The sequence below is a fragment of the Lynx rufus genome, unplaced genomic scaffold (assembly GCF_022079265.1).
Source record: "Lynx rufus isolate CCGP_SWC_20201006 ecotype Redwood Valley unplaced genomic scaffold, mLynRuf1.p SCAF_8, whole genome shotgun sequence".
Classification (NCBI taxonomy): Eukaryota; Metazoa; Chordata; class Mammalia; order Carnivora; family Felidae; genus Lynx; species Lynx rufus.
In genome coordinates, this window is record NW_025814896.1 from 87653167 (window position 1) to 87680611 (window position 27445).

At 44.7% G+C, this 27445-nt stretch overlaps 1 protein-coding gene and 1 pseudogene across 1 annotated transcript in view; one reads left to right on the forward strand and one right to left on the reverse strand.

Moving 5' to 3' along the window:
- The window catches only part of LOC124503926 (ARL14 effector protein-like), a 90640-nt pseudogene extending 81289 nt beyond the window's left edge, over positions 1-9351 (forward strand).
- Positions 9352-23889: 14538 nt separating this feature from the next.
- The window catches only part of TGFA (transforming growth factor alpha), a 71650-nt gene continuing 68094 nt past the window's right edge, over positions 23890-27445 (reverse strand). Inside the window, exons 6-7 of the mRNA XM_047069191.1 lie at positions 25542-25702; positions 23890-23945 (exon numbers count right to left, since the gene is read on the reverse strand). Of these exons, the coding sequence (XP_046925147.1) occupies positions 23890-23945; positions 25542-25702 (217 nt within the window). The remainder of the gene's footprint in view (positions 23946-25541; positions 25703-27445) is intronic.

Genomic DNA, 27445 nt, shown 5'->3' on the forward strand with positions numbered 1-27445 from the left:
CGATGAGAAGGATGGAGAGAAGACCAAGGTGGGTGGTGAGACCACTTTTGCCTGAGACGGTCAGGTTTTCACAGAAGAGGAAATGTTTCAGATGGCTCTAAAACATGTTCTTAGCTCTTAAATTTGGCTGCCCATCAGAATCATCCAGAGAGGTTAAAAGAAAAAAAAAAAAAAAAAAAGCTGGTTCCTGGACTCCTCCCCAGACCTGTCAAGTCAGTGTCTCAGTGGGGAGAACAGAATCTACCTATATTTGTCCCACCAGGTTTCTGTAGCCATATAGAGATCCTGGAAATGCTATTGGGGGGCAGGGCTAGATGCTGGGCCCAGCCCCAGGGGCCTCCAATTCCATGTAGGTGCAGGCTGCCCTCTGCAATCCTCTTCCATGGGGCTGGGTTTGGGGCCTTCTGAATGGAAGGCCAGGGCCCTGCCTGCTACTCTGAGCACCTAGCTGGGTTTGGAGACCAAGGTCCCATGGCCAGGGGAGGAGCCTCCCAGTGACATGATCTATGCTGCCCGGCCTCATTTACTGCCATCTGCCCTTGTACTGTGCTTACAGAAAAGATTTCTTTGTCAAAACACACAACAGTGAGCCTGGTTTGGCCCCAGGCTTCTGTGTCATAACTCTTTTTTATTGGAGCAAAAAGAAGTAGCACATTATTGTTCTTCTGCTCCACGTTTTCTCATGGATCAAGAAAGCAACAAGCACTCTGTGCGAAGAGAAAAGCCTGCTTTGTTGTCTGAGGACGGGGAGGTGAGAGAGACGGGGAGGCCTTTCACAGGCCGTAAAAGAGACATACCACACAAAACAGGCTTGAGGCGCATGGGCGGAGGGCTTGGGAATGGGTGGGAAGAAATCATTTGCACCTATTCACTGGCTCATCAGGGTTTCACTAGTAAAAGTGACCTGGGCACGCCTGTGTCAAGGTTCTCTGGCAGAGCCTTGCTACGAGGAGGGTCATTCTGGGACAGCTTTATGCAGTGATGATGCTTCTGAGAAATGGAGTTGATAAAGTTGTTGAGGGCACTTCAGTGTATTAAGAAACCTCGGGGCTAATGATATGACAATTAGTAGTGTGCTTTCCATGTGTCATCTCTTCCCTGTGACCTGCGAGGGGACAAGGTGGCTGTTGTCATCCTCAGTTATGGAGGAGGCAACCGAGGCTCCGAGAGCCTGAATTCCCTTTCTTCAGCTCACATAGCAGAGTCAAGTTCAGTTCCTGATGTGTGTGTTTTACGTGACTTCAGTGATGTCAGAAACCGTTCAATAATTTAAATATTTCCCTACGTTGTTCGCTTCACAAATTTGAATTTTTACACATTGGATTTTCCTTAAGAGAGCATGAAGTTTAAATAAGTAAATGAATAAAAATTGAAATTAAAAAAAAAGAGAGAGCATGAAGTCGACTCCACTAAGTTAGCACAGTCTACTAAGATGTGTACGTGACTCTGAGAAGCATTCCTTTTAATATAATTCAAATTTCGACAGCACAGAAATGAATAAACAAGTAGAAATTCCCCTGTACCTACGTCTCTTCTTTCTCTACCTCCAGATAAATGCTCTTTCTAGAACAGCGATTCTTAAATTTTAGTGAGCACCATCACCTGGAAGGCTTGTGAAGCAGACTGCTGGGCCTTAGCTGTAGAGGTTCTGATTCAGCTGGTCTGGGGCAGGGCCTGAGAATGTGTGTTCCTCGTAAACTTCCTAATGATGCTGATGCTGCTGGTACAGGGACCTCGCTTTAAGAATCACTGTTTGATAGTGTTATTATTTTTCCTCTGTATCTCACTATAGCTCTGCATGTTTACAGACACAGATTTTTAAAAATGGACCCATGCTTTACTTAGAATTTTGAAATGTGTTTGTTTTCATTTAACAAAATATCCCAGACATCATTCCAAGTCTGTAGGTTAGGACCTACATCATTCTTTTTAATGGCTGCATAGAATTCGATTGTATGTCTGTACCATTATTTATTTAACTAGTCTCTATTACTGAATGTTCAGATTGTTTCCATTTTTCCCCTACTATAAACAACACTACAGATCTTTTCATATATATTTACACTTTTGTGCTAACAATTATGAAGGATAAATTCACAAAAGTGGAATAGATGGTTGACAGAGATTACATGTCTTCAGATGATATACAGCTGTCAGGTTATTCCCTCCTCCCATAAAGTTTATTCCACATTATATTCCTGCCAATAGAATTTGAAGAATCTTTCATCAACATCAAATGTTAAGAATAATTTTTATCTTTGCTTATTGATAGGTGAAAAATGCTAGATTGTTTTAATTTGTATGTCTGTACGAGTAAAGTTAGGCATATGTTATCGGCCAGTTGTATTTCTTTTTCTGTAGCATGCCTACTTATATCCTTTGCCTGTTTTTTAGGGAAAAGGAATTCAGAATGGAAGAAAAAATGTATGGCAATTTCTTCACTCTGCTGGGCATAGCTTGGGCTCCTGACACCTTGCAGAAACATTTGGAGGTGCCACAGAAGAGAAACAGGAAACAACTCAACACCAAAAAACCCCTCAAATAATCTGACGGAAAAATATAGAGGACCTGAATAGACATTTTGCCAAAGAAGACATACAGATGGCAAATGGACACATGAAAAGATGCTCAAATTAACTCATCATTAGGGAAATGCACATCAAAACCACGGTGAGATATCATCTTACACCTGTCAGAACAAAATAGCTAGAATCAAAAAGATAAGAAATAAGCACTAGCGAGGCTGTGGAGAAGAAAGAACTCTTCTTCGTTGCTGGTGAGAATGCAAATAGGTATAGTCACTGTGGCAAACAGTATGGAGGTTCCTCAAAAAATTAAAAATAGAAATATTATATGATCCAGTAATTATACTACTGGATATTTACTTAAAGAAGACAAAAATACTAATTCGAAAAGATACATGCACCCCTAGGTATGGAAGCAACCCACGTCCATATGTAGATGAATGGATAAAGAAGAAAAGAAGATGTGGTACACACACACACACACACACACACACACACACACACACACACAGTCTGGAAAAGCAAAATGAATAAAGCTTGTTTACGCTAGAGAACAGAAGCCTAAAAGGGGCAGTGGAAAGGAGAAAAGCCTTAACTTTCTGAGTGGTGAGTCTTTCAAGAAGGGAGGCTGATGAGTACTTTCTTCCAGAGCGTAGACCAACTTGAATTGCCATAGGTGGGCTTTATTCAGTTTAAGGAAGTTCTTTCTCATTAGAAGTACCAGTTCTAGTCTACATTTCTATTCTTTGAGACATTTCAACTCAATTGGAGACAACTTTGATGTTGTTCTCCTATACCTCAAATCATGGAGCATGATCTTCCAGGTACCTCTGTGTTCCTTTTTTTTTTTTTTTTAAAGCTAGAAAAATTTAAAACACAGTGGTCAGGTCAATCTGGTTTCATTCAATTAAAAGCTCGGGGGCTCTTTCTACTGTAGTGTTAGGAAGTCCTCTTCAGCAGCATGTGGCCTCAGTACTTTTTAGGGCTCATTATGGAGCTATGTCCTCTGCCTGGATATTGACTCTGGCACCAGAGTTAATATGACAGCAGCCCAGCCCGGCAGCTGAGAGGTCCCCTCTCTCCACAGGACCTGAGCAAGTAAGTGTTCTGCATTCAGTGAGTTTCCACTGATGGCATATAACCCGAATATCGACCCTCCTTCTATGTGTCCTCTCCCTGATTCATTGCAACAGTCTTGACTCCGATCTCATAACTGGGCTCTTTATCCTGTTTCTCAGAAAGCATCCTCTTGTACCCAAAGCATGAGTGAACAATGCAGTAAGAGAAAGGTACTGTTAAGGCCCCAGGAGCCTTTGACTTCCCTCTCCTATGAACAGAATTAGAGTCCAAGGTAGGGGCACTTGGGTGGCTCAGTCGGTTGAGCCTCTGACTTCCGCTCAGGTCATGATCTCACGGTTCATGAGTTTGAGCCCCACATCGGGGTCTGTGCTGATAGCTCAGAGCCTGGAGCCTGCTTCAGATTCTATGTCTCTCTCTCTCTCTGCCCCTCCCCATTGCTCTGTGTCTCTCACTCAAAAAATAAAAAACAAACAAACAAAAAAGAATTAGAGTCCAAGGTAGAAAGCCAAGGCTTTGTCAACTCCTTCCAACTCCTCACCCCCATATTCACCTCATGACTAGACCTTACCAAATCTCTAAGATCTCTGATCCACTTTTCCATCTTTATTATCCCTGGTTTAGTCTACATCCTTCTTCCTTTCCTGAATGAATGCATTGGTCTCCTGGCTTTCTTCAGTCACATCCCCTTCCCATCAATTTAATTATATATTCATTCATTCATTCATTCATTCATTCATTCGTTCGATATTCCATGAGAATTGACTTGTCTCTGTGCCAAACACATTCAATAAATGCCACAAGGCTGTGAGTTATTAATTACAAAGAAGACATCCAGGCAATCCGCCCTCTTGGTTCAAAGGAGTTGGGGGACTTTCCGGGGTGGGGTCCCAGAGGCAGATGAACTTGAGCTGGGTCTTGAAGTGTGTGTAGGTAATGTGGAAAATTCCATGAGTCATCCACCTACCAGTTACTCCCCATTCTTTCTTGCTGCACTGGTGTTATTTGTTCACCTTTATGCTCAGGGAGGCTGCTTCTGACTTCATTTATGTTACTTTTAGTTGGATCTTCAGTTACTAGGAACTCAAAAGTGTTATGCAGGTGGGATGTAGCCCAGTGCAGGTGGCATGGCTATTTCCTGGCTTGTAGTAATGGGGTCACAGTTTCTCTGATTTCCCCAAGGTCACAGTAATGGGGTCATTTGTTTCTCTGATTTCCCCAAGGTCAAGCCTGTAGACTCCAGGGTGTATTGTTGAATACTGAAGTGGCCTGTCCTGAGAGAGAAGACGAAGATCAGGAGCTGGCACAGGGGTCAGGAAGCCTCCCTTTCATTTTCATCTTAGGCAAGAGAGTGTCCAGCACATCCAGAAATCATGAGCACCCAAGCTGGGAGGGCATCTTGGCCATTATTTAGGTTAGAGGTCAGGCAGGTGATGTAAATGAATGAAACCAACCTGTGTTTGCATATGAAACATGTAGGATAGTCTTTATTTCATGAAGAAAGTTGCTCTCTATAATTTTTCCTGATGCAGACGGACCTCTTGGTTGACCATTCATTTTCTTATGGGAATGGAAAAAGAAAAAAAGAAACAGTTCTCTATTGAAAAATAAACCACCTAATACAGCCTCCAGGCTGTGGGGACAATAGGCTGTACTAGGAATGTTGTGACCTGGAAAGGGGATGACTATAGGTGGCACCAAGTGGTTGTTGCCAAATGGGAATCTTGGAGCAGGATGATAGGTCTTGGAGCAGGATGATAGGTCTTCTGACTTCTCAAGAGAAGCCTGAAATATGCTTTTTAAAAATATATGTATGTATATATATTTTAATGTTTATTTATTTTTGAGAGAGAGCGCGAGTGAGTGAGCCTGAGTAGGGGAGGGGCAGAGAGGAAGGGAGACACAGAATCTGAAGCAGACTCCAGGCTCTGAGCTGTCAGCACTGACTTTGACCTCAGGGCTTGAACCCATGAACCACGAGATCATAACCTGGGCTGAAGTCGAACGCTTAACTGCTTAACTGACTGAGCCACCCATGTGTCCTGAAAAAATTTTTTAATGTTATTTATTTTTTGAAGGAGAGAGAGACATATCATGAGTAGGGGAGGGGCAGAGAGAGAGCTGGAGACACAAAATCTGAAGCAGGCTCCAGGTTCTGAGCTGTTAGCACAGAGCCAGATACGGGGCTTGAACTCACAAATTGTGAGATCATGACCTGAATCGAAGTCAGATGCTTAACCGATTGAGCCACCCAGGTGCCCCTGGTTAAAAATATTTTAAAAATATATCCCTTAATACAAATCAAAACCACACTGAGATATCACCTCATGCTGGTCAGAGTGGCTAAAATGAACAAATCAGGAGACTATAGATGCTGGAGAGGATGTGGAGAAACGGGAACCCTCTTGCACTGTTGGTGGGAATGCAAATTGGTGCAACCACTCTGGAAAACAGTGTGGAGGTTCCTCAGAAAATTAAAAATAGATCTACCCTATGACCCAGAAATAGCACTGATAGGAATTTACCCAAGGGATACAGGAGTGCTGATGCATAGGGGCACTTGTACCCCAGTGTTTGTAGCAGCACTTTTAACAATAGCCAAATTATGGAAAGAGCCTAAATGTCCATCAACTGATGAATGGATAAAGAAGTTGTGGTTTATATATACAATGGAATACTACTTGGCAATGAGAAAGAATGAAATCTGGCCTTTTGTAGCGACGTGGATGGAACTGGAGAGTGTTATGCTAAGTGAAATAAGCCATACAGAGAAAGAAAGACAGATACCATATGTTTTCACTCTTATGTGGATCCTGAGAAACTCAACAGAAGACCAGGAGGAAGGAGAAGGGGGGGGGGGCGGATTTACAGAGAGGGAAGGAGGCAAACCATAAGAGACTCTTAAAAACTGAGAACAAACTGAGGGTTGATGGGGGGTGGGAGGGAGGGGAGGGTGGGTGATGGGCATCGAGGAGGGCACCTGTTGGGATGAGCACTGGGTGTTGTATGGAAACCAATTTGACAATAAATTTCATATTAAAAAAATAAAAAATAAAAACCTGGCTTAAAGATGTTTAAAGAATATATATCCCTTTGCTTCCTGAGCGTGTGCATTATAGGGACACACATCTGGAAGCAAAGCCTAGAGCTAGAGGCATTTGGGGTTAGGAGTGCAGAGCAGGGAGTGGAGATGCAGGGAGATGGAACCAGGAGCATGGGCTTCTGAAGGACAGAAGCTGAATCCTGGTCTAAGTGCGAAACAGGAAAATGAGATAAAAAAGCACACCAAAGAAAATGTAGAGACGCACAAAGAAGAAAATGAAAATCACAGTCCTGCTATGCAGAAATTAGGAAAGTGAAATTAAGAAAACAATCCCATTTACGATTTCACCAAAACCAATAAAATACCTAGGAATGAACTGCAGAAAAATCACTAATTTTTAATATTTTTCCTTACAGTCTTTTCTTTTTCTCCTACAGCCTTCTTTCCTGATGCGAGATTAGGATAATTTCCCCCCTTATCATTACAATCTGTCTGCAAACTTATTTTTGAATGGCGGTATCTCAGTCTGGTGCCAGGGTAATGGCTCACAGAACCTTACATATTCAAATTCTGTCAGAATAAAACTCCTTTCTGAGTCCTGTGCTGGTTGTTCTGTTCACTCACTGAAATGTCACCTGTCATGCTACAGTGGTAGGATGCCTGCATCCCATGCTGGGGCAGGGGTTGGAATGTAGGAAAGGATAAAAACTGGCAGAGAGAGCAATCTAGGGGGGAGAGGAGCAAGGCCAAGTCAGTCACTGCAGATCTTTAAGTGAAACTCAAGTCAAATTAAATCATGCTCCGAGTGTGAATCCTTTTAGGAAAGTTTAATTAAACAAACTGCGTGGGTGGAAACCACACATGCTCCTGGGCTCCTTAGGGGCTCTAGGAGTTGGTAGGAAGCTTCTACATTTGCCTCCTGCTAATGTTACTCTCTGATGGCAGAGCTAGGAGTGGAAGAAAGGCTACAGGCACATGCATGTCCAGTCCTGGAAGGACGACTTCAAGTGCTGGCTGAGTAGCAATTTCTAACAGTCAGCCTTGCGAGGCCCCCCAGCTGTCTCCTCTCGGGCAGGTGCCCCTGGGGCGGGCTGGAGGGGGTGAGCGAGGAGGGCCTTCCAGAGTCCCTCAGGAATGAGGTTGTCACATGGCCTCTGAGTCTCATCTTTGTGTCTGTCACCTCTCACTGCCCTCTGGTTTAGGGGTGGGGGGCCCTGGCAGACACACTATACCTGCTTTGTGACTACGTGCATCTCCCTGAGGGTGTGTTCCCTGTGCCTTGTGCAATGGCTGCTGAGTGGCAGGGCACAGGTCTGAGTACATTTCCCAGGCAGCTGGCATGATGAAACCTGGCTGGCCCAGCTCCCCTGTGAACACTTGGCTCCCCTCATCTCCACTGTGTTCCCTGAACAGACACTTGACATGGTAGTGGGAACTGGCTTCAAAGAGCATTCACAACACCCTGTGTTGAGTGAGATTCTGCTTTGTGTGTATGTAACACGATTCCCAGGGATCAATGAAGGTGAAACCAACAAAACAAACAGATGTGTAATGCAGATTGTTTGTATTGCTAATAATAATTAATACAATAGCTGTTTACTGAGCATTTGCTATGTGCCAGTCCTTGGGCTAAGAGCTTTTATGCATTAGCTTTTATATATATATATATATATATATATATATATATATATATATATATATAAATTTTTTTCATTAACATTTATTTATTTTTGAGAGACAGAGACAGAGCATGAGCAGGGGAAGGGGCAGAGAGAGAGAAGGAGACACAGAATCTGAAGCAGGCTGTAGGCTCTGAGCAAGCTGTCAGCATAGAGCCTGATGCGGGGCTCGAACCCACAAACTGTGGGATCATGATCTGAGCCAAAGTTGGATGCTCAACCGACTGAGCCACCCAGGTGCCCCTGCATTAGCTTATAAATTTAAGCCTCACAAAACCTATTTGAGTTAGGTACAATTAACACCCTCTCCCTCTGTTGTTTGGACACCAAGTCATATTTGCTTTGAATTTGAAATGAATAGCTTTCTGAGCTCTGGAAGTATTCTAATTCACTAAAGGAGAAAAGGAAGACTTTCCCAAGCAAGACAGGAAGCCCAGTATTGGCAGATTTGAGGATTTGCAGAAGTCATACTGTGGCCCATTTAACACACACAAAAAACCAGCCAAAAATTTTTTTGCATGTAATTGACTTAGATGATGCCATTTTTTTCTGAGAACAAAATTTGGAGACAGCTTGTACTTGGCTGGAAGCTTTGTCCAAAATGTACACAGATAATCAATGGCAATGTGGCTGTTGATTCTCAGAACAGCAGAAAGAAAACCTGATTCAGAATGGAATAACTGCTAAAGCTTTGAGGTCATTACAGTTTGCAAACCCAGGAAAGCAAACTGAATTTGCTCCAGAAACTGGAGAACGAGAAAAAAAGAAGGTTCACAAAAAAGGCAACCACTGGTTCTGACAGGTAAGTGATACCAGTAAAGAATCAGGTCTGTGATAGCCTGGGTCTCCTGGCTCTCAGGGCAATGGACTCTCTGACTGCCTTGATGAAGACTATTTAGGATGTTTCTATACTTGTCCTGTCTGTGGTTCCACCAAATGTGAAGCTGAATGCCACTGGGACCACAAGTAACTGAATGAGCAAGTTGAAATAGGAGGAGAAATCATTCATAATAAACATGCTGGATAATTTGTGGTACCAAATTATGGAATCTTTAAAGGTCCTTTCTGTATTTCTAAAACTCTGTTATTCTAAGATACATTTTATTTTTTACTTTTCCTTATTTTTTAAAAATGTTTTATTTGTTTTTGAGAGAGTGTTTTATTTATTTTTGAGGAGCAGAGAGAGAGGGAGACACAGAATCCGAAGCAGGCTCCAGGCTCTGAGCTGTCAGCACAGAGCCCCTGGTGGAGTTTGAACTCACGAACCGTGAGATCATGACCTGAGCTGAAGTTGGATGCTTGACCAACTGAGCCACCCAGGCACCCCCAAGATACATTTGAAAGTTGATTGCTAAATGATGGAAATTTGAAAACCATCTCAACATGCACTCAGTGTGTGCTAATTTTGCATTTAGGGTGCTTTAAGATTCATTATTTGGATGTATATTTAATCGTGCCATTACTCAGCAGTCAGCTTCAAGCCTGTCTGGGTCAATGTCAAGTAGGTAAAGGCAGTCCTCGATTAGCACAATTCAAATTTCAGCTACCAACGTATAGACTGTGAGTAGTCACGTGAACTACAAACATCCCTGCTAGCTATTAGGTCTGCAAGTCATTATGTAAGAGATGTGCTTCATGACCTGTGACCAATCACAGTACTTCTCTCAAACTTTGCTAGTGATTGGTTACTGCATATTTGTCATTCAGTTCACTCAAAGACAGCAAAGCATTCGTTGTGTTGTATCCTTGGCACCCATGTGACATTTTGCAAAAGTGGATCATCAAAAGAACTGGCCAACGAAGGTGAAAGTGCAGTGAAGAAATGAAAAGTGATAATGTGAGACATGAGATTCGAACGTAAATGGAGTTGTAGAAAAAATCACTGAGTTTCAAAGACAGTAATAGCTAATTTCAGTTTCAAGGGTAAATTTCTTGAACAGTTCTGCCTGTATTTGTTCTTTATGCCTATTTATGAGACCAGACTTTTAGTGAGCATGCAAAATGCTAAAAGAGAAGTAGATCTAATTTAGAGTACTCTGTAATAAAAGCTGAGTTTTGGGAAAATTAAAAAAAAAAAAGACAGGAAACCCAGAACCAATTAGGAAAAAAGCAGACAATGGGGGTGCCTGGGTGGCTAAGTTGGTTGGGCCACTTACTTCAGCTCTGGTCATGGTCTCCATGGTTTGTGAGTTCGAACCCCGCTTTGGGCTCTGTGCTGACAGCTTGGAGCCTGGGGCCCGTTTTGGATTCTGTGCCACCCTCTCTCTTTGCCCCTCCCCCACTCACATTCTGTCTCTCTTTCCTTCAAAAATAAATAAACATTAAAAAAAAAGAAAAAATCAGACAAAATTGACTACATATATAACATTTTTTAAAAGATGGCAAAAGACACCATAAAGTCGAAAGACAACACATATTTTGAGAAAGTATTTATAAGACAAATGACAGGAAAATAGTTAATATCACACAAAAAGATTCTACAAGTTATAAGGAAAAAAACTCAGGCCAATTAAAAATGAAGAAAAGTTTGAATACTAATTCAGAGAAGAGGAAATCCAAATGACCAATAATCACATGACAAGATACTCAACCTTATTATCAGGAAAATGCAAATTAAAACATCATTGGTCTACTTTTTCATGTATCAGACCAGTAAAAGTGAAAAAAGTTTTTATATATGGGGTTGATAAGAATGCAGAAAATAAGCACTCTCTTTATGACAGAAGTGTGATTATATATTTTTTGGAAACTGTCCTGGCAATATCTATTAAATAATTATATTAAAATAAACACTACAGGAGACATTGTTAGTTGCCTACTCAATATCCATAGCTTTTTTCTTCCTTTCCAATAGAATCCTAATTTTGTTTATGTTAGCAAGATGATGAATTGTACGTGATTTAAACCATCATGAGAATACTGTTCTTTTCCAGTTGCTCAATTTCCCAGTCTAGCAGTGGTCACATTACCCAGTTCTGGTCAAGAAAATGTAAAGGAAAGACTGCTGACAGATCTCTGGGAAGGCCTTTGCTTTGCTTTGCTTATATAAGGTACAAGTGTGGGTGTTACTACCTTTCTCCCTTTACCTTTAATACAAACATGTTTGATACCTGGAGTTGTGGCAGCCATTTTGTAACCACAAGGAGGCAAGTGTGAGGACAAAATGCTAACATGCTAAGGATAGCAGGACAGAAAAATATATGAGAGCTTGAGTTCTTCAACCAATACTCATTACTACTTACCTCCAGGCCTTTGTTATGTGAGAAAAACAAATCCTTGTTTGTTTAAGCCTCTGTTAGTCGGTTTCCATTACTGATCATTGAATATACCTCTAATCAGACACATACATTCCTTTTGACTTGGCCATTCTATATGTGACTCCATCCTAGAGAAATGAAAGTACCAGTATGTAGAGATTTATGTAGAACTTATGTATAACATTGTTTTTGGAAGCAAAGAACTGAGAACAAGTGGAATGTCTATTAATAGCTAGATGGCTAAATAAAATGTAGTATATCCATATAACAAATTGCTATATAGCTATTAGAAAAAAATGATTTAAAAGGGTGTTTACTGAACTTGATGTTAATGATGAATTATGTTAAGAACAGCAAATTGAATGGTTAACATTTATAGTACAATCTATTACTTATAAAAAAGATCTTTCTATATGTGTGTAAATGTTTGTATATGTCTACACAATCATAGGAAAAAGGGTTATTAAAAAGCATCGGCAGGAATAAGAGGAGGAACACATTTCAATGAAAACAAGTCTGGTAGAAGAAAATAATCTGCTTTAAAGATTATCAAACTTTATTCAACTATGAAGAGAAGCATCTAATGTGACATAAATATACATGATATTGGCAATTATGTTTTAAATACGAAGTTGAATAGAAGAAAAAAGTTTTTACACACACAAAACAAATTTTATTATATAATTCTTAAACATTTTTTTTAGTTTATTTATTTACTTATTTATTTATTTAGAGAGAGAGAATGGGGGAGGGGCAGAGAGAGAGGGCAAAAGAGAATCCCAAGCAGGCTCCACGCTCTCAGTACAGAGCCTAATGCGGGACTTGATCCCACGAACCGTGAGATCATGACCTGAGCTGAAACCAAGAGTCGGATGCTCAACTGACTGAGCCACCCAGTTGCCTCTATATAATTGCTTTTTTCAATTGACTATTTTTTTATACTTTTCAAAAGATTTAAAAAAATTCCAGTAAACATACAGTATTATATTTGTTTCAGGCGTACAATACAGTGATTCAACAATTCTTTTTTTTTTTTTAAAGTCTATTTTTGAGAGAGAGAGAGCATGAGTTGGGGAGGGGCAGAGAGAGAGGGACAGAGGATCTGAAGCGGACTCGGCACTGACAGCAGAGAGCCTGATGTGGGGTTTGGACCCATGAACCGCAAGATCATGATCTGAGTGGAAGTTGGAGGCTTAACTGACTGAGCCATCCAGGCACCCCTGAACAATTCTATACATTACTCAGTGCTCATCATAAATGTACTCTCTAATCCTCTTCACCTATTTTTGTGATCCTCCCACCTACCTTCCCTCTGGTAACCATCAGTTTGTTCTCTATAGTTAAGAGTCCATTTTTTGGTTTGTCTTTTTCTTCATTTGTTTTGTTTCTTAAATTTCACACATGAGTGAAATTATTTGGTGTTTGTCTTTCTCTGACTAAGCATTACACTCTATAGGTCCATCCACATTGTTGCAAATGACAAGATTTCATTCTTTTTTATGGCTGAGTAATATTCCATCGTATATATATACCACATCTTCTTTATCCATTCATCTATTGATGAACATTTGGGCTGCTTCCATAGCTTGGCTACTGTAAATAATGCTGCAATAAACACAGGGGCGCATATATCTTTTCAAATTAGTGTTTTTATATTCTTTGGGTAAATACCTAGTGGAACTACTGGATCATATGGTAATTCTACTTTTAATATTTTGAGGAACCTCCATACTGTTTTCCAGAGTGGCTGCACCAGTTTGCATTCCCACCAATATTGCGTGAGGGTTCCTTTTTCTCTACATCCTTGCCAACATTTGTTGTCCTGTGTTTTTGATTTTATCCATTCTGACAGGTGTGAGGTAATATCTCATCACGGTATTGATTTGCATTTCCCTGTTGATGAATGATGTTGAGCATCTTTCCACGTGTCTGTTGGCCATCTGGATGTCTTCTTTGGAGAAATGTATGTTCTTGTCTTCTGCCCATTTTTAATTTGGGTTTTGTTTTTTGGATGTTAAGTTGTAGAAGCTGAATAGAAGAAAAATTTCAAATTATACATTTTTGTTTTCTCATAGTTTCTTATACCCCCCCCCTTTTTTTTGTAGAACATGAATTCCAATTTTATTTTCCCCTGTACCAAGAATTCAAAGATAGGTGGTATTTTCCTTTTAATGATATGAAGGCAGAATTTAGTTTTGAATCCTTTACCTGGTACTTTTTACCCGGTTTAAAAATGTGGTATTCCTAAATAGAGATATAGTATTTGCACAGTTAAAATAAATAATGAGGATAACTATCCCAGGAACACTTGTAGAATTCTGGTACACCAATGTCTTCTTAGTGTTCAGTGCTAGATTTTAAAAACTCTTTACAGTCCTTTATTTACACCATCAGTGTTAATTAAGAAAGACAATTGAGTAATTTTAATTCATTTTCATGATTTAATGACAGGGGCTCATTTATGGAATTCAATTTTCACCTCCTCAAATTAGAATGCACTTCAGTTCATCACTTTCGTTACTAGAAAAGTGATTTTTGTGTAGGAAAATGAGCCAGGTTATTTCTTGCCAAACAAATTTCCCAACACCATTTGTGACAACGTGGATGGGCCCTAAGAGAATTCTTCTAAGTGATCTAAGTCAGACAGAGAAAAAGAAATACTGTATGACAAATACTCACTTCTATATGGAATCTAAACAAGTTGGACTCAGAGCAACGGGAAGAAGTACAATGGTCATTGCAAGGAGTCAGGGGTGGGGTGGGGGAAATGGAGAGATGTTGGTCAAAGGGTACAATCAACCAAGTATAAGAGGAATAAGTTTTAGGGATCCAATGTACAACATGGTGGCTATAGTTAACAATACTGAATCATATACCATATACTTGGAAGTTACTGATAGATGAGATCTGCAGTGTTCTCGGCACACACACGAAAATGGTCATTATGTGAGAGGATGGAGGTATTAACTAACTTCACTGTGGTAGTTATTTTGCAATAAACGTATGTATCAAATTATCATACTGTCTACCATAAACTTACGTAAGCTATATGTCAATTTTATCTTAATACAGCCATGGAAGGAAAAAGAGGGAAAAAAATTCCTGTCGCATCCACAGGATGTGAACTTGGCTGTGACAAAGTTCTTGGTAAACCACTGGTCAGAACGTGTAATACATTTTTGCCTAGAAGGAAAGCTTTTCACGGTAGATAGGGAACCAGGGAGGGTCACAATGACCTTTTGACTTGTGAGGTGTCCGACTGTGGTAGTCGATACCAAGTCCCTTCATCTAATAACCTGGCCCCGCGGGACCCAGTGGTCCCATATGACATTGCTCCTCTGCCTCAGGAGACACACCTGGGTCCATCAATATATCTGATGCTTTTGTTACACAAAATGTTACTACATTACCTTCAGTGTCTCTGGTATTAGGTAAATGCTTGGCTATAAAGACAGAGAGCTTGACCTTGTGAAGCTCATGACCTGGGGCACAGGACAACTTGGGGAGGACTTGTCAACAAACATGGCGGCGGTAGGCACAGTAACAGAAGTCTGGATAACGTGAAGGCTCTGTATGGGGGCTCCTGGAAGGTTTCAGAGAGAATGTGAGGCATAAGCCTTCTGTTCTGGAAGGAACAGAAGCGTGCTAAGAGAGAGGAGCAGAAAAAAGGCATTTTCAGCAAAGAGAACTGCCAAGGCAGAGAGGCATGAAGAGGCCTGGCAGAGCCCGAGACAAGCAAACAGCTTGAGAGTGGAAGCTGCAAACAGCAACTGTGGATGGTGACCTGCAGACAGATTTTGGTGGGGTCACAGAGTGGTTTATAAATTTGGGCCACATTTAGAAATAGAGATATTTTATGAAAAAGTCCAGATTCTCTGCTCCTCTTGAAAAAATGGCAAATCTGGCCACTGTGCTGGATATCCACGAGGAACTGGAGGGGAGGAGTGGCGCCCCCTTCTGAAGAGGTCTGGGCCCTCCAGTTCTTCACAAGGTCCACCTTCCTCTCCAGATTCCTAGACTAGGGCATTCACGCTTCTAGTGAGCAGTCCCACTGATTCTGATTACCAGCTTCACTTCTGGAAGCATTTGAATTTTTTGCCTCCCCTTAAACATTCTTGGAAATTGAAGAGCAAGGAGAGGGAAAGATCGCAGAGGTGAACTAGCTGTGGGAAGTCATCAACAGCCTTTGGGCTGAAGGGGTGAGGGGAGGAAGTGGTGTAAATGAAGTGTGGTGAGGGCCCAGTCCTGGGTTGTAATTACTGTGGAGCAGGGAGGCAGTGGGGATGAAAAACCTCAGCTCTCCCCCAGGGCCATGCTGGAAGCCACAGGGTTGGGAGGGCCCTGGGCAGCCTGTCCACAGGGGCACAGGGTGTACAGTGGATATGGGAGAGCAAATCACCAGCACACGTTGGCACTTGGGGATAGAGAGAGCTTGGACAGGCCCTCTCCTGAGAGTCATTTGGACTGTGGTCACTGTGTGGGCCTCCCCCCTCCCAAGGATGGTTAAGCTATAGGCTCAAAAGCCAGGAGGTGGGAGCGAAGGGGTTGAGCAGGCCTGAGATGCCCCTCCATCACCAGGAAGCCCTGGGAGGCTGCAGGACCCATAGCAGGGCAAGGGGAGGGCAGAGGGTCTGGGCTCATAGACTATTCCAGAAGGGAGCTGTGGGAGGTGAAGGCTTGGAGCACTGGTAGCCCATGGACTCTTGGGCAAGAGGTGGTAATTCGAGTGCCGGAGGTGGACTGGACCCCAGAGGCTTTTCCAGCACAGGCTCTAGTCCAGCAGGGGACCCCCTGTGCCCTGGCGGTCACCCAGCCTCTGCTTGGCCACTTTGGTGTCAGGGAGTACGCTAGCCCAGGAAGAGGTTCTGGCGATGAAAAAGACTCTGTTGAGCAGAAATCAACCTTTTTGCTGCTGGCCCTGTTCTTTGAGGTCACACTGAGCAACCTTTTATGTCCAAGGGCAGTTTCCTCACTCCTCTGGGTCCTTAACCACTGGGAACTTGACCCTCTGATTATGGCCCCATTTGCCACTGACTCTCTGGAAATTTTCCTCATGACACATCCCCTCCCCATGCCTTCTTTTACCTTGAATTGAAGGTCGGTAGAGGATCAGAGTGGGGCCTCCCTTGAACTGGATAATATACTAGTGGCATTTAGGGTCACACTAGATTTTCTTGATTACAAGATTCAGATTGAGCAAGTGGGAATTTGTAAACTTTATCTCAACAGCTCCCTGAATGAAACATGCAGGAGCTAGATAGGTAGGCACTGGGGGCTCAGTAACGCACCAGGGTAGCAAGGCCAGCAAGAAGCAGGCCTGCAACCAACCCAGGTCTCTGCCTCCAGCCTCTCTCCACCACACAGGTCCAGAACCCCTGCGCTCTGGTTCGCTGGGGTTCAGGGTTTCCATTTACAAAGGCAGGAGAGTCATTCAGCTTTCTGCTGTATGACGGGACAGGGTTTAAAGGATACCAGCCCCTCCCGGCACAGCCCTCAGGGGATGTCACATTTCCAGACCTGTGGAATCCCTTTCTGGAACATGTGGGGCAGCCTAGCCCCAGGTAGTGGAGCGGTTCCTTTGTCCCACTCTCAACTGTACTCCTCTGAACTCCTTGGAGGGGCTCCTGGGCGGGACCTGGACTTGCCCTGGAGACTTCATGACACAGGGCATCCTCTTGCCCCGGGGGACCTGTGCAGCTGCACACCAGGGCCTGAAGCTTCCATTAGAGGAAATGTCCTGCGGACACTTTGCTTTTTCTTTCTCTCTCCTGTTTCCCTTTCAGCTTAAACGTCACGTTTTTTATTCCCAGTTGCAAAATTTGGCTCCTGAAAAGCCATCGCCCACTTGTGCATGACCTCAAGCTAGTCACATGGTATTCCTTATAGGCTCCTGTTCCCATAGGAGTTTTCTCACTTCTCTACCATAGATGATCCCACCTGAAAGGAGGTCCAAGCCTCCATGCTTCCCCAGGTATACCATCTGCCGGATGGAAGGGGTACTTAAGCATGGACTGGGGGGATCGCCCTGAGTGGGTACCAGGCACCCTCAGCTCCAGACACCAAACCTCTCCTGTGCCATCTGCTCCCTGGGGTGTGGTGTGTTTAGAGAGCAGTAGGGATTGGGTCAGAATCTCCAGGAGAGATTTTAAACAGATGCCCAAGTTCCGTCCCCCCAGATTCTACAATTTGATTGATCTGGGTGGGAGACACTAACTAGCCTGGTGGAAAAGACACTGCTAGACCCAGGTTGTGTGACCACGAACACATCCTCTCTATTTTTGAAGGTGAAAGGCTGTGACAGAAACTTCAGGGCCTCCTGGAAGTAGCAAGCCCTGACAGAGAGCAAATGTGGAGGAGGGAGTTTCAGAAGACAGAGGAAGGGATGCTGGTGCTAGAATCCCCAGGCGGCTGCTGTGCAAAGAGCTCCGAGTTAGAGAGGAGGCAAGGCTAGGTCACACACACCCCAAAACTGGGCTAGGCAGGAGGTGGGGCACACGGAGGTCTGAAGTTTGGGCCAACAGAATCCAAAAAGACTAGTCCCGAACAGTCTAGATCACGGATTCAAGTTGGCAACTGCAAGTCACCTGGGTAAATGAGGAAAGGTTGGTTTGGCTTGACTCAGAGTTCATAGGTGCTTTTTCTCGGGAAAGGTCCTGCCTGCGGCATCCTGGACAGCCCAGTGCACCTACCAGGGGCAGTCACCAGGCTCTGGTAGAGGCAGTCTTGGCCAGAGGGCTTGGAAATCAGGGAGGAGAAGGAGTGGGACAAGAAGAAACTCCCACGGGTTAGAAATAGGGCCTGAAGAGGTCCCTGAAGACAGAATAGGGCCAAGAGGGGACTGCCAAGTTCAGGTAGCAGGTCTCTGTCTCCTCAGAGATGGGTAAAGGTGCTGTGGAGGGACAGCTCCCAGGCTAGGGCACTGGGGACAAGGAGTTGCCCAGCTTCTCATCTCATAAATTAGGCACATCCCAAGCCCTCCGAGGCCTGGACCACAGGCTCTACAGGCTCACCTTTGCCACCAAAGCTGAGCATCCCTTGGGACCAAGATCTCACGCTGTTCCACAACTATTTCACTATCTGCTGCTTCTCCATGAGCCCCTCGTATGCTGCACATGTGAGGTCCACACACGGGTTGGAAGTGCAGGGGCTTAAACATGGGATTTCACGTGCAAGCGAGGCTTGTACAAACTGGGTTGACAGAACAGTTTCTATTCCTTACAGTCCGAAACTGGGCAGTGGGGAACGGGGTGGGTGAGTGGGGGTATGGTAGGGGGTGGACAGGCCTGTTTTTCCCTTCAGTGAGGCTAGGCAGAGAAGATCCAAATAAATGCAGGCCTTAATTCAAGCCCCTACGTTCTGATGGCTGTTAACTTTGAACACTGAAGAGGTGAACTGAATTACACTTCACTTCCTCTGCAAAGCCTCTATAAAGCTTTTCCTAAAAACTAGGGCCCCACACTAACTTGCCCTTTGCTGAGTCCTATAGCACAGCAGTTCTCAAACTTGCTCATGTATCAGAATCACCTAGAATATGGAGGGGGAGTGGGGCAACTCTGGAGTTTAACAGCCTGGGGTGGGGCATGAAAATTTGCATTCCTAAGAGACTCAAGAAGGCCCCAGGTGACACAGACACTGCTGGCCTGGGGACCACACTTGGAGACCCACAGTCATTAACACATGCTCTCTACTCTACAATTTCAGGCTTTGTATTTTGTCTGGAATTTGTCCAGAACTATTTTTTGCATGTCAGTCTCTCAGGCAGATCTCAATTCTTTTGGGGCAGGGATTGTATGTTTTATATTTCCCTCTGCATTATTTAGCATATTGGCAGACCCATAGTGGATGAAAGACATATATTGGGAACTTTGGAGGATTTGATTTCTTCAAGCAGACAGGGATCAACTGTAGTTAATTTTAGTATCCCCACATTTTGCAAAAGAGCATCTAATTTTTTCTCATCATTCACATTTGCAGAGAAAATTCTTAATTTGCTTTTCAGCAACATGCCAGTCTCATGAAAGAAAAGCTCCAGTCTTGATTTAGGAAAAAAAAAAAAAAAAGAGTTCATTCCTTCATCCTTCCAAACAAGGTACAAACAGTACAACTAGACAACAATGCACATGACTGAAAAACACAACTACATTTTATATTGCTCACTACTCTTTAAATAAGTATAATTCAGATATTAAGGAAAAGAACTGCTAATCACATTAACTCATTACAGAAATCAAAATTAACTTATCACACAAAATAAATTAAAACATTAAATATTAACCTTTTCAGTGCAACATATACAGAAGTCAGAGTAACAAGTTCTAAAAATAAAAAAAAGCATCAGGTTTGTTATAATAAAGATAATGAAAAGTGGAATACTTCAGTAAGTTACTATACCAGGGGGAGGGGCTGTTTTTCAGTACTGTGTGTATGTTCACCACTAGATCTTTCAGGAAGCCTGGTAAAATCAGTGGCTGCAGAGAACAGGTCTTACGTTCCAACATTAAGAACAAACATATGTGTTCCTCTTGTTTCTGTGATGTCCCCTTTGGTCCTGGGCTTTTGAAGCCGCCACCTTCCTTGGCTGAGTGGGTTGGCAGAAATCGAGGCCCAGGCCCTACTAGGAGGTCAGGGTCTCCTGAATGGTGCTGGAGCCTTGCCAATCCATTTCTGCCAAAATTGCCTGGAAAAGTGACTAGCGGCCCATGTGCACTGAGACCACCTGGCCCTGGAAAACCTGGGTGGAGACAGACACTTTTCTCCACCTGCAGAGCATAATTTCCCAAGAAGTTCTAGAACCACACCTCCTCCTCCCTCACCAACCCGTTGGTGAGGGGGGTACCAATCACACCTCCTGCTCCTTTCTTAGGAAAATAGACTCTGGGCCATTCTGCCCACTTGGATGGAGCACCATGGCGAGCTCGTATCTTGCTTGATTCCATGTGTGTCCAGATGCATCTTTTCCAGAGTAGGGTTGGCTGCTATAGGTCTTTCTATCTAGAAGAAAATGTTTCCTGCCAGTATGCTCAAAGACGTTACAGCCTGTAGAGCAGTGGGAGAATCTAGGCTCCATAAAATATTTGGAAGCACCCCCTCCTTCTAATGGGGGCTTTTCATTTCTCCTGAGATAGACACTGGAAGCGGCTCTGATCCCCACTCTCAGGTGTGCGGCTCCTTACCAGGAAGGGCCTCAGGAACAATTCCCGAACTGTAATATTCGGCTTTCTAAAGGGCAAGGAGACAGGGAACCTGTGAAGACGGATTAGAAGATGCTTTTTTAACCTGAAAAGGGGGCTAACCCAAAAAGTATCAACACCATGAAATGGCACAGGAATCCAATGCTTGTTGGCCACCTGATTTCTAAAAAAGGAATCACCAAAGAAGCAAGGCTCTCCTATCCTGGGCACGGACGAAGGTCCATCGAGGCCTGCCTTCACCCCAGCCTCTGCTTCCAACTCTTTCAGACCTACTGGTTTACAGAGGACTGACTTGGGAGCCACCTGCAGGGAGGCACACGCTCCTTCTCTGCACGGTTCACCGCATGGTTGCCCTGGCACAAGGAAAGGGGTGCTGGCACCTGTAATGTGAGGATCAGAGCCTTCACGGACCCTAACTGTGGAGCCCCTTCAGGGAACCGAGAAGGTTCCCTCTGCTTGCATCCTCTTCCCACACCTCTGCAAAGGCTCTGGGACGCCTGAAGACTGAACGAAACATTTCCCATCAGTTCATATTCTTTAAAGGCAGTCAGATCTCAAATAGTCTCTAAAAGACCGAGGAAAGATTGTTCTAAGTAAAATGTGATCTCAAGTTAAAAACACACTACTCCACTGCCATTGGTCTCTCTAACCAGACTCTCAGACTTTCAGGAGGGTCTGATGAGAGAGAGAGAGGAGTGAAAATGGGGGTCTACAAACCAGTGTCAATGGGACTGGTCTCTGAGCAAGATGCTACAGTTAGGCCTCAGCCCACATACCTGCTGCTGTAGGATGTGGCCAAGAAATGCAAGCTTAAACCTATTCTTTTATATCAAGACCCGGGAACTGTGTCAAGTATATCGTCAGTGGGCCAGCTGGTGAACTGATCCCATTTCTGCTCCTTTTGCTTCAGGTGCAGCATCATTCCAGAAAAGTGCCAAAGCTAAGACATGGGTCATACAATTGTCTCAGTCGTACAGAATAAAGAGAAAATTCATCGAAATACACAGATTGGGGAAGAAGAATTGGAGGGGGACAAAACTACCTGACAGAAATTTTAAGCCAACCTGACCTATTTTAAAGGTCCCTTTCATGATGTGTGGAAGCTAGATGCACGAAGTTAATACGTAGAAATCTTTCAGTTTTCAAATGTTAGTGAACAAAGAGTTTCCTCACATAAGGACTTCACATATTATTTTGCTGTTATTCTACTTCCAAATTTTAATGAAAATTGCTAGGGATGAGCTGTTGTTTAGTTGGAGAGGGAACCAGTGCTTTCCACAGGCAAGCCCAGTGGGGCAGAATGTACCCAGATGCCCATGGAAACAATTTCTCCTTCTCTCAAGGGAAAGCGAGGCCCACGCTGGTGGAGGTGACTTGTTAAGAGTTTTTGTTAATAAAACCATCATCCTGAAGGGAAAAGGGAAAAATAAGTCACTGGGATATTTTTCCTAATGCTAGAAAATAAATAGGAAAGGTAAATTTCTCCTTTTAAAAATAAAGCAACAAATCAACCATGCAACAACATAGGAAGGAAATGCCTAGCCCCCCTTTCACGAATGCGGCCCAAATGCCCGTGGCTTTCCGCATGTGCTCTGTTTCTAAACATGCACTTGGAGGGCGCATTAGGAAGTGAACATGCTTAATCACAAAGCAGTGTGGTACTGTGTTTCTCTTGTGTAGAGGCACACAGGCACTCTCTTCCTGTCTCCCCCAACAAAGCCGACAGATCTCTGCTGCTGGATTTGCTAACTTTTCTACTGGAATGTATTGGGGGGCCTTTACCTGTTTTGTGTCTTAAATGACAAGGCCTCTGAGACCCAATCTTTGCTCTCATCAGCAACCCATCCTCTGCTTCCATCTCTGTACCCCCCCGGGTGGCCTTCCCCAAGCCTTAGCTGTCCCAAAGAGGCCAGACAGCTCTAATCAGTCAGTTGACTTTTCAGCCAGCATTACATACATCGTTAATGTAGAAGTCTGAAAAGGCTTGATGCTTTTTACATCGACTTAAGAGATTAAAGATAAAATAAAACCATCATCCATCTAATAAATAAGAAATTATCTCCGAGGGTGCCGACGGCTTGGGAAGGTCCTCAGCGTCGTATGTCTGTGGAAGACGTCAGGCTGGTTGAGGGTCTCGTGGACAGAGACAGAGGACATACACAGTTCCTCTTACCCTTGGCATCTTCATGTGGCAAACAGTTACCCTTCCTCCGCCTTCTTCTCCAATAAGCGGATGAGGAAAAACTCAACTACGGCAACCTCCAGTTTTGGGCAGGATGGACACCATTGTGGGGACAGGAGTCCATTAAAAAGAAACATAGCCCAGCCTCCGTGACCGGCAGAAGGCAACCACACCTACACCTGGGCTCAGGTGCGGACAGATGCACACACCTTCGCTAGGTAAACAGGAAGTCCACCCCTTTGCAATTCTTTTTTGACCAGTCTTTAAACTGTGGTCCACTGATTTCTTCTCTAGGTCACACCAAATAACCCCAAGCAGACAGAGTTCTTGACAGAGTTTCGAAGGAAGGCCCACAAAAGACAAAAAGGCTGCACAGGTGATTGCAGGCAGAGTAGGAAGGTCTGTCGGCTCGTCCTGAAGAAGTCCTTTCTTCCTCAGGCTGCCGCAGTCTACCTGGCCAAACTCCCTCTGGGCTCTTCAGACCACTGGAAGGAAGGAGAGACAAGTTAAGTTCTGCATGCCAGACCCCAGCCATGCTAGGAAGACAAGCTTGGGACAGAAACTTGGAGATGCATCAGCCAATGTCACTGGGTTCTCTGGGGCAGTCAGGCCCAGGTCCAAGGTCCTCTGGTTCAACCTCAGGGGCAGCAGCTTCTGAAATTGTACTTTTAGTGCCAAAGGAAGGGCTGAAGAGAATGGGGATGCACCGTGTTATGAGGGCCTTCGTTCAACTGGAGGAGAGTCAGCCCAGCCTGTGCTGGTGCCTCCATAAGGGGTGGCTTCGTGGGCAGCCAATGAGCTGGCTGAGGGCTCTGGTGGCAGAATGGCTTCTCCTCAGGCCATAGGAGAATGGACCCATTTGTTTCTCAGTGGGTGGGGCTCTGAGGCATCCTCTGTGGCTCACGGGAGGCAGCATGGACTTAGCTCCCCACAGCTCAAGAATCCAGCTTGGCCCGGACATCTTCCTGCCCTGGTCCCTCCTGTGGTTCCTCTGGAGGTGGAGAGGTATGCATCATCTCAGGGAGGGGGCTTTAGCCTCAGTGCCCATCTCTGGAAGGCCGGACCCATCTGAGGCTCCAAGCTAATGTCCTCCCAAATGTGGGTAGAGAAGTGACATTAATAAGAAACTACTCTACCCCAAATGACTCTGCTGAGGTGCACACAAATAGTACAAAATCTACTATAAATTTTAAATAATTTCTCCACTGGTGCTAAATAACAAAATAAGAAGCGCGTTAGCTCAATGGATGGTCCTCCGAGTCAGTGGAAGAGAGATTTGAGTGGAGTCTTCAGAGTTCCTGGCTCGCATCCTAGCTCCCCCATGGACTTACGGTGGGATGCATGCAGAACTTTGGCAGACTCAGTTTACCTACATCACTGACAAATCCTCTTCCTCTGAAGGCCATTACGAGGACTGATGGATTAACATCCTCAAGAGTTGCGGGCCCCCTGACTAAAAAGACCTGCTCATGCATGATTACTACAGGTCCTGAATAACCTGCTCCTGGTCCTTCAGCACCTTCCAGGTCAGACCGCCAGGAGGTTTAGTGAACACGTCGGTGCTCCAGCTTCCCAGTCGCCCTTCTTCCTACTCTGTTCATGCAACCTTGAGCTTCTGGAATGCCAACTGTTTACTAGAGAAGGTCACTCTTGGTGGATTAGCCTGTGGTGACTGTCTCTTATCTCACTACTTCCTGAAAAGGAACTTTAAATTTATAATGGGCTCTGCTGGTCAAAAGAGCATTTTAGAAAAATTTGTTGACGTGCAACTTTTCAGAACTCATCTTGATAAAAGAGGTGTTGGCCTCCGTGAGCCCCAAGCTAGTAATGCTCAGATGAGGACTCCTGAGGTGCGGGTTTGGTTCCACATCGGGATGCCCGATATTCATCGTGGGTGTCAGTGAAAATGTTCATGAAACATCAGACATCAAAGCTTAACGAAGATCACGGGATGTAAGAGCTAAAGAGTCCTGAGAGACCTGTAGGTTAAATCCCTAATTTCACCGATGGGAAAAGGAAGGGGACTTTCTCAAGGGAAAGAGAACAGACATCGGTTGTGTGTCTACAACCTATGGTACACTGTACTAGGTACTTTATGTAGGTACTCATTCAATTTGCACATCTTTTAAATAAGAAAACAGATGCTCAGAGAGGTTAATTAACTTGTCAAAGGTCACACAGGCCAGTAAAGATAAAAGAGCTTCCTTTTGTAAAAATTTTTTAAAATGTTTATTTATTTTTATGAGAGAGAGACAGAGTGCATGTGAGGGAGGGGCAGAGAGAGAGAGAGAGAGAGAGAGACAGGCAGGGAGACACACACACAGAATCCGAAGCAGTCTCTGGGCTCTGGAGCCCAACGTGGGGCTCAAACCCAAGAGCCCTGAGATCATGACTTGAGCTGAAGTTGGAAGCTTAACCGACTGAGCCACCCAGGTGCCCCAAAAGAGCTTCCTTCTGTGTAAAACATACCTCAGAATAAACTAAACTTGACTTGGTAGGATAAATGTCCTCTCCCTTTTCTCCCTCTTCCTGCTACACCCTCTAAGAACTTCTGCCCTGCCCTGGAGAAGGTGGTTGTTTTCTCCACCCAGTTGTGTCTCCCGAGGGAAAAAGGCCCCTCCCCGAGGCAGCCCCTTACCTGTCTCTGAGTGGCAGCAAGCAGTCCTTCCCTTCAGCAGGGCACTGGGCTTCTCGTGCCGGCAGATGAGGGCCTGGCACCACTCACAGTGTTTCCGGACCTGGCAGCAGCTGCAGACACAGAGAACACGGGCTGGGCGGGAGCCTGGCAGGAGTGCTCGGCTGGTGCAGTGTCTGCCTAAAGAGCCTGCTGGGCAGCTCTGGGCTCTGAACCGGCCTTCCTGTGGAGGCCTCTGGAGGGACAGACACACACAGCAGGCGGCCGAGTGTCTTGCAGGATGGTGTCTTTTGGGGGAAGAGGCCAGCTAACAAGAGCACCTGTTGGTCACTTCAAGGAACCGCCTCTGTTTGCACAGCTCTGCTCTGGGCTTGCAGGGCAACCTGACCACCCACCCGGCTGCTCTGTCCACAAAGCAGCAGTTGGGTGACTCCCTAAATGTAGTAATGGCCTCAGCACTGCTGTCAGGACTGGGACAAAGCAGCCACTTCAGGCTGGCAGGGCTGTGAGGGCTTGGGGAGGGGAATCGTCCATCAGTATTGCCAGCAGCATGGCTGAACTGACCCGTGGAAAGAATGAAAGAATGAGTCATGAGTCTCTGTGGTTTTGAATCTCTCTCTGAGGACTAATACTCTCTAGTTGTGGCAAACCCAACCTCTTGGTGAACCTCTGTCACCCAGAGTCCTGGAGCATCAGAGTTATGAATGCTCCTGCCTTCTTCTGTGGGCAGGAATGAATAGTTTGCAGAGTTAGCATGAAAAAAGAGTCAGGGAGCCCAAAAGGAGGGCAGAGAAGCAAGCACGGAGTAAGACACTGATTACCTAGAGACACTTAGAGCTGTATCCTGTGGGATACTGCAGAGGACTTTGTTTCTACTCATTCTAACCTTGACATGGGCATAATCCATGCATCCACCCACCGGGGCTGGGCAGGGTCTCCTGGTGGACATGGGCCCGGAGTCAAGTGAGAAAACGATCCCCTGTTGCCGTGCTTCCCTCTTGGTACCTGGTGGCATCTCATGACCTCTACCCTAGCCCCTCTTTCCTGGTGCTGTCCTGGGAAGGCTACCAGGGCCCCCAAATCTTTGGGCAGCAGAGCCGAGAAGGAGCCCAAGACCTTTCCACCCAACATACTTCTGTCACGGTGGTCAGAGCAGTCCGTCTCGGCATGGCACCCTCCTGATCGTAGAGTCCAAGATCGGGAAGGATCTAGAGGATCTGATTACAGATCCACCAGAGACTGTTCTTTTGCAGTCAGCTAGCAGTGGGCTTACTCCAGTCACTGCCTAACAAGGAGCATCCATCCCAGGGCAGTGAGACCAAGGCCTCCAGGTCCCTCTGGCATGAGATAAGCTGGTCCCAACCAACTATGCAACTCAGGAGGGCCCCATGCCTAGGCAACCAGCAGCCTGGTTGGGGTGAGGGCTTGGTTTCTGGCTCAGGGATTCTTTTTTAAAATGTTTATTTATTTTGAGAAAGGCGGGGGAAGAGGGAGAGAAGAAAAGAGGGGGAGGGAGAGGGAGAGGTAGAGCGAGGGAATCCCAAGCAGGCTCCACACTGAGTGTGGAGCCCAATGCAGGGTTCAACCTCACAACCATCATGACCTGAGCCAAAATCAAGAGTCACTTAACTGACTGAGATACCCAAGCGCCCCTGGCTCAGGGATTCTGACCTTGGTCTTTGGCAAGGATAGGCTGGGAAAAGACAGAAGAGAGGAGGGACTGGCTGCCTCCTTGAGAATGAGAGAGGCTGCCCAGGAATCCTAAATTGTCCCTGTCTTCAGAGAATCTGGCAAAATTGCTTTTAAATCCCTTTGAAGAAGCTCACGTAGGCACCAAATCTTGTTCCTAAGACTCT